The sequence below is a fragment of the Oryctolagus cuniculus genome, chromosome 9 (assembly GCF_051225735.1).
Source record: "Oryctolagus cuniculus isolate XC-2025 breed Fujian yellow rabbit chromosome 9, ASM5122573v1, whole genome shotgun sequence".
Classification (NCBI taxonomy): domain Eukaryota; kingdom Metazoa; phylum Chordata; class Mammalia; order Lagomorpha; family Leporidae; genus Oryctolagus; species Oryctolagus cuniculus.
In genome coordinates, this window is record NC_142875.1 from 86,584,290 (window position 1) to 86,591,933 (window position 7,644).

Here is a 7,644-nt window from a genome sequence, read left to right on the forward strand (position 1 = left end):
GTTGTGGCCGTTTGGGAAGTGGATCACCAAATGGAAGATCTCTTTCTCTCCTTCTCTCTGCTGTTTTGCCTTTCAAGTAAACAAATAAACCTAAAAAATTGTCCCAGTGGGATAAAGGAAATGCATGGGTAGCAACCTAATGTATCCTGGTCAGAGGAATTCTGTGTAAGACTGATCAGTGAAGCAAAGAATTCAATGTCAGAATAATCTGATGTTCTTCTACATGCACCAGCTCTTTTTAAGAATTTTATTTCTTTATTTAATTTATTCAAAAGGCAGAGAGAGAAAGAAAGAGATCTTCTATCAGCTGGTTTATTCTCCAAATGCCTGCGAAAGCCGAGTTGGGCCAGGCTGAGGCCAGGAGCTGAGAACTTCATGTGGATCTCCCATGTGAGTGGCAGGGATCTGCTTATTTGAGGAGCACCTGCTGCCTCCCAGGGAGAACCTTAGTAGGAAGTTGCAATTGGAAGCAGAGCCACAATTTGCACCTTGGTATTCAGATATGAAATGCAGATGTCCCAAATGTGGCCTTAACTACTACACCAAACATCTGCCCTTACCAGCATTGATTTCTTAGCTGTTCTTTTGGTCCAGTCTCCCCAGCATGCATTCATCCTAGTGTGCACATGTGCACACACATGCGTGCACACACATGTTGATATAGTAGTTTCCCCCTACTTACGGCATCATTTTCTGTATTCTCAGTTACTCATGATCAACCATGGTCTCAACATATCAGATGGAAAATTCCAGAAAGAAACAATTCGTAATTTTTAAATAACTTTTATTAAAGTATATTGTTCTAATTATTCTCTTTTATTATTGGTTATTGTCCATCTCTTGCTGTGTCTAATTTATAAATTGAACTTTGTCATAGTTATGCATACATAGGAAAAACATAGTATCATATCATAGTAATAGAGTCTTGGGACTGGGTACTGTGCAGGCTGCAGGCGTTCACCGGGGGTCTTGGAAGGTATTCCTTGTAAATAAGGAAACAACCATATTAGGAACTCACCTGTTGACTTCCATATGCCAGGCTGGGTTCACGAGGTTATTGCCTCATTGGAATCTGTCGTTCCTTACTTTGTGGTCAAAGTCAGGTTTTCTAGGGGTCTGAAAAACACTCACTCATACCCTGAATCCAGAGGGATGGGGCAGGCAGATGGCCTCAGACAACACTGACAGGTACCAGTGAGACTTCCAGAATCCTTCCACAACCCATACCCTTGTCCCCCTACCTTGTCCTCCCCCTTCAGGCCTCAGGACCCTTCCACTGCTTTGCTCTTTCAGAAGGTTAAGCTGCTGCTTGCAAACCTGGCATCCCAGGGTGGATGCCAGTTTGAGTCCCAGCTGCTCTGCTTCCAATTTAGCCTGGGAAGACTAATGTGCCTGGGAAGACAGTGGGAGACCCAGAAGGAGTTCCTAGTGGTTGTGCCATTTGTGGAGTGAACCAGTACATGAAAGCATGCTCTCTCTCTCTCCCCCTGTCTTTCTCCACCCTCTTTCTGACTCTGCCCTTCAAATAAATAAGTACATCTTAAACAAATTCTTTTTAAAAACTATGAATGACTGTCAATGTCTGTTGGTTGCTTGTGTTTAAAATCCAACGTGAGAGGCACTCATCAAAAGGAGTTGATTCCTAGCTTCAGACTCTTGGGTGTTGACAAAGCAGATAAGAGCATGTGTTCCAGAAAGCACTGTGACAATAGTGGTGGTGTGTGCAACTGTGGTTGGGGGACACTACATCTCAAGTTCCTACAATCATGCTCCCAAACAGCTGGGATCCTGGGCACTCGCAGAGGCCTGGTTGTCTACATGCCAGGAGATGCATGACTAGGATATCCTTGGAAAGACCCAGTGGCCCCTTCAACTCTGCTCAGCCAGCAGGCCTCCAACTGATTCCCTTTCTTTAACCTGCATGCCCGTGGCGGCACACCCATGCTCCCCTGTGAAGGAAAAGGCCTTCCCTCTGTCCCTTACCACCCCCTTCTTTTCCCCCTTCCTCCTCTCATACTATAGGGAAATACACAGCCCCATACCCCAGATGCAGAAGATAGAGATGACCAAAAAAGGGAAAACTGAAGAAAGTGCGGGATCGAGTGCTCAGCGTTGGGTGGCCAAATTCTGGCCACTGCAGGCTTCTACAGAAAAGATCCCTGTCTAGACGAGTGGGCTTTAGCCTGAAACCATGTTGCTGTACAGTCCTTGCCACACCCTAAATGGTGGACAATTATGTGGAGACGTCTTTGGTTTCTCTCAAGTGGGGGAAGATGCTGCAGGCAGCTCATGGCTGGAAGCCAGTTCCACTGCTCAACATCCTACAGTCACAGGACATCTCACCAGCCCCAAATGTCCTGAGCACTCAGCCTGAAAAGCTGGTCTAAAGTGAGGGTGGAAAGAAGGCCCTGTTTGGACATACATGATTGCCAGCACCCAAGCAGTATTGGGCAATGGCCAGTGATTTCTTACTCTCCCATCCACTAACGCCAGGGAGCCCTGGGAATGTTGGCCTTTGCATGTGCTCCTCAGTGGAAGATTCAAATCTGAGCTCGCATCCAGTGAATAATATGGCACAGCTACAGGCACTACAAGTGGCACAACAGCAACAATTACAAGCTTAGTTCTCATTTATTGAAACTGGTAGTGAACTTAGCATTTTATATGAATCTTAACCTTTACTATTGCACAGCCATTCTGCAAAGGAACTATGAACACAATCCCAATCTCCAGATGAAGAGAGTTGGGGAGAACCAGCTGCTTGCCCAAGATCACCCAGCTCCCAGGGAAACGTTGGGAAGGGATTGTAAAGCCAGGTGTGTGAACACTAGTGCCCCAACCGGCAGCCACTAACCTGCTTAGTTGGGGGAAAACAAGGACGTGTTGTCCTGGTAATAAACTCAGGGCTCCGCAGGAGGATTAGCTGCACTAAGTGCATTTTCCAAGAAGTGCCATCCGGCTAACTCAGTTGAATTTCTAAATTCACACTTTGCCGGGAAAGCCTCAAATTCCAGCTCAAGAAAACGTGGGGGGCACCCACGGGGACAACCGGCCCTGAGGCTTTTCCGCCAGGTCTGCTTTCAGGTCAGGTTCGGGTATTGGAGCCGAAGCGTGCTGAGACTCCAACGCCAGGGGCTATCATTCCAGGCGGCGACAGGATGCTGAGATTCCCAGTGCGCCGCGGCCGCCTGCAGGTTCCCCAACGCTGCGCTGCCCTGGGGGCGCGGTATCAACTGGAGCTGCCACAGGAAGGGTGCATTTTTCTCCCTCTGTCCTCCAGGGCAGCTCCCCCAGGAAGTCTGATTTGAGAGCTTGCAGAGAAGCCGAGAGAAGGAACGCACGCTCCGGGGAATGCGACAGCGCACACCCGGCACAGCGCGCCACGGTGAATCTGCGGCTTCTGCCCGCAGCTGGGAGGCGAGACTGAAGGGTGTGGGGGTAGGAGTGGGAGTGGGAGTAGGTAGTTGTTCTGAGGCAGGGGACGTTCAGCCTCTCCACGTCAGTCCTAACCCGTTTCCAAACCACCTCTCCCGACCCAACTCAGCTTCCTGGCTGGCCCAAAACTGTATTCCTGACAGAGGGGTCGCGTGCGCAAGGCCACCTGCTCGCGCAGTCCAGAGGACGACCTGGCTCTAAGCGAACCCTTTGAACTCCCCACGAACCTGTCCCCTGGGAGTTGTGTTTCGATCCACAAATCTTCACCAAAGGCCGACTGGTGACTTGGGCTGGAGCTGAATGATGCGCCACCGCACTCACCTAATAAGCCTAGCGCGTTGGCTGCGCGCAGCACAGAGCCCAAGAATCGCCCAGATTACCAAACATTCGTTGGGATTCTGTTCGCACACATGGTATGCCCTAAAGCACCCCGGCTCTCATTAGAGCTGCACAATAAAGTCTCCTGGGAGGCAGAGACCTGGTGCCCGGAGAGATGGCTGATGGAGACCGGAGGGTGCCGAGATGGACTCTGGCTGTGCTCCGGGCACAACCCAGGCGCCTGGCTCTGGGAAGAATCCACAACGGTTTCCAGACTAAGTCCGCGCTTGTTAGAAGAGGACTGGGGAGAGACCTCGGGCTCAGCTTGTTTTAAAGGAAAAGATGGGTTTCAGAAATGAGCCCAGAAATGTTGAACAATCCCACCCGGACGTCTTTCCTGCCCAAGGAGACCCGTTGCTTTGCTCTGCTGAGATTCAGGGAGAGCCGCGCCACCCCACTGTGTGCTGCAGCTGGGGTGGACTTCCGGCCGGAAAATGAGCGTCCCAGTTGTGCGGGACACAGCGAGGCTGTGAGAACCTGGACCTGCCGTTTTGGGGTCTGATTTCTCCAGCCCGGAATTATCCCCCCTCTTTAGCAGCTGTGTGCTCTGGGTCTCGGCAGACCCCGTGCGCCTCCTTCTCATCCACACACGCACAAGGAGGACTGGATTGTAAGATTTTAGAGACGTGGTGCGAACGTGAGGTCCCAAAGCCCAGATTATGCAGAGTCCCACGTGGGGCCTCCCCGGGATGGGATTGCTCCGTGTCCGCAGGTTTCTCATCTGCAAGGTCGGGGACCGGCTAACAAAATCAGCAGGGAGACTGGAGAGCTGTCCTTAACAAATGGTTACCAATCTGAGCACAACGAAGGGCTGATAGCTTGCCCTCGCAGGGTTAGGGGCTTCTGTCCTTAGGAATGGCTGCTGACACCGCGATTCCGCAACGGCTGAAGTAGAGTCGGACCCCAGGCCTTAAGCGCTGGGGTCCTACCCTTCCCGCTGGCTGACAGCACTATGGAGCATGCGTGGGCCAGACCGAAACGAGACACTCCCGAGAGCACCGAGCTGAACAAGGTTGTGGGGTTAGGGAGGCGCTTGGCTGAGCCGTGCGCTGCAGAGCCAGGCTCGGATCTCTGCAAACCCCATTCCTACTCGCCTCAGCTGGAAGGCACACTCCAGATGGACGCCTGTCCACTCCAGGTCGGAGGGGTTGGGATTCAGAGCCAGGGGACATTTCTAAGAAAAAAAATTTATTTAAAATTTTGTACATAAATAAATAAATAAATATCTTCTGGTATTACAGAGACCGTACAATTACACAGCTAGGCCGGGGCGGGGCTGGGTCCCGGGAGGAAGATGGTGGGAGTCTACCTTTGGGGGAATGCAGAGCTTGTCTGAAACACGGTGAATCGGTTGCCCCAAAACCGATACTGAGGGGGCTGAGGACAGCAAGGCCTGATAGCAAGACAGATGGACGGACTGAAGGAAGAAATTCCCTGAGGGAGGAGGGGGAAGGGAAAAGAAAAAATTCATTAAGGTGTGTTGGTGAGGCCAAGGGCGTGGATAAACGACAGCTGGAAAGGGGTAGGGAGGAAGAGAAAGACATTAAAAAAAAAAAAAAGAAGCAGCCAAAAGGCATCCGAGGACAAAAAGGCCGAACTTGACCAAGGGCGGAGGGCATTAGAGGCAGCGAGGCAGCCTGAGTGGACCCAGGGAGGGCGGGCGAGAACACACGCGCGGCAGGCAAGACGCAAAGCCGGGCGTGCGTGCCAGCCGGGGCCGCGGCGCTGCACTGTCCAACTTTCGGCTTGGAGTTCGCTTTGGACGCCCATGAGCGCTGCGGCGAGGGTGCCAAGTTCAGGTCTCTGGCAAAGCTGTCAGCGTCGCCCAGGGCTTCCGCAAAGCCACTCGACTCAGTACATGGGTTGGCCACAGGTCCATGGGAACCAGCGTCGCGTCCCGGGACCAGTCTTTTGGGGGTGGGGGGCACGGAGGTCCTGCGTGAGCGACCTAGGGACACGCGCGCCTTAGGGAGTGACCGTGAGATCCCGGTCGTCTTTCCCGGAGGAGGACGGAGACATGGGCAATTCGTCGTCGTCCTCGGAGCACTTGGCTGAGGAGAGCGACGCGCACTTGCAGCCTTGTGGCGCGCCGCCGCCGGCACCCGCGCCTGCACCTGCAGACCCGCCGCCACCACTGCCGCCGCCGCCGCCGCTGCCGCCGCGGTGACTGCTGCCCTTACCCTCCTTCTTGTGCTTCACGCGGCGGTTCTGAAACCAGATCTTCACCTGCTTCTCGGACAGATTCAGGTAGGTGGCGATCTCGATGCGGCGGAGGCGCGACAGGTACATATTGGAGGCGAACTCGCGCTCCAGCTCTAGCAGCTGCGTGCTGGTGAACGCCGTGCGCATCCTCTTGCTGCTGGGCAGTTGGCTCGAGCTGCTCTCTGGAAGGAGTGGCGGTGCAGAGAGGGAAGCGATCAGAATCCCGTGCAGGGGGCCCAGCCCCCTACTAGGTGGCCGCTCGAATTCCCGTTTCTCGCCCAGACAGACCCAGCTCCGCCGCAGTGTAACTGCGGGCTCCTCCTCCCGGAGTCACGGGAGTCATCCCTTCATGCAGCACCCCGGACCTCTGCGCTCTTGGTCTCTCTGGAAGCCCCCTCCACGACCTGGACCTGCCCTCAACTGCCCACCCCTTCCTGGCGTCCTGTCCGGCTCTCCACCCGCACACCACCCTTGGCGCCTCTCTCGGGTCTCCGGCGTGACCCTCACCGGACCCGGAACACCCAGGGTCCCTCTTCTCCCACCCGAGGCTGTCCTGCCTGTGTGCCTCGGGTCACCCTGCCCTGTCCCTCTTTGCGGCGGCCCCACTTACCCACGGAGATGCAGTGGAACTGCCTGGGATCCGGCAGCGGATAGGAGGTTTGATAAAGCGCGGCAGCGGCGGCTGCGGCGGCGGGGCCGTGAGCGACCCCGGGCGACACGGCCGAGTGCTGGCGGCCCAGGGGCGCGTGACAGTACTGCGAGCCGAAGGGCGGGAAAGACGCCTTGAGCAGCGGCAGCGCGGGCGGCCCCGGGGGCCCGTGCAGCTGCGAGGCGGTGACGCAGAGCGGGCACACGCACAGCAGCCCGGCCTTGCGCGCGTGGCAGGCGCCGGGCGAGAGACCATGCAGCGCGTGCGGCGGGGGCACGGCGTAGGGGAAAAGCGGCGGCGGGCTGCCCTCGGGCGCCTTCTTCTCGCCAGCCTCCCGCAGCACCAGCGAGTCCACGAGGAAGGAGCGCGGCATGGCCCCGGCGCGCGGCCGCCCCGCCGCCAGCCCGCCCCCTGCGCCCTCTGGACCTCCGCGCTCTCCACGCGCTTCCCCCGGCCGCGGCCGCCCGCAGCTGGCCCGGCCGCGGAGGCTGAAGGCGCGGTTGAGGCCAAGGCCGGAGCCGCCTCCGCTGCTGCCGCGGGCGCCGCCCAAAGAGCGCGGGGTGCTGGCCAGCGCTAGTGGTGCTGAAAGGCGCCGGCGGCGCTGCTTAAATAGGACTATTGCCATGTGATGGGCTACGCCAGGAGCGGCCGGGGCCTCTCAATAGGGTTTTTGTGCCTTTTCTCTTGGCATTCACTCTGCACGCTTCCTCATTATTTCACTTGTTAACTAAATGAACTGCATAATGTACTCTATTCTTGTCAACCCCACCCACGCCGTAACAGGCGCCCTCGCCCCCTCCTCTCCCTTTTTGCGGGTTTATTTTCTCATTCTCCCGCGATTTAATATTCTTTTCTTTCTCTTTATTCCTTACTCCCCTTTGGCTTTCGCATTGGCGATCGGCCCGTTTATCTTATTGATTTTGCACCCCCGCTGCCTCACTTCCATGGATCCCCAGGGGCTCACACCCCCATCCCGTTTA

At 55.6% G+C, this 7,644-nt stretch overlaps 1 protein-coding gene across 2 annotated transcripts; it reads right to left on the bottom strand.

Moving 5' to 3' along the window:
- Positions 1-5,097: 5,097 nt before the first annotated feature.
- GSX1 (GS homeobox 1) lies at positions 5,098-7,289 on the bottom strand. Of its 2 annotated transcripts, XM_089304848.1 has the most exons (3): positions 6,626-7,289; positions 5,970-6,197; positions 5,098-5,927 (listed from the first exon to the last, which is right to left on the bottom strand). In XM_089304848.1, the coding sequence occupies exons 1-3, from the start codon at positions 7,287-7,289 to the stop codon at positions 5,779-5,781; spliced, it is 1,041 nt and encodes a 346-aa protein (XP_089160974.1). In that variant the 3' UTR covers positions 5,098-5,778. The 2 variants fall into 2 exon arrangements, with proteins under 2 accessions (XP_089160974.1, XP_002721467.2); XM_002721421.6 differs by having other exon boundaries at positions 5,098-6,197; positions 6,626-7,037.
- Positions 7,290-7,644: the final 355 nt, after the last annotated feature.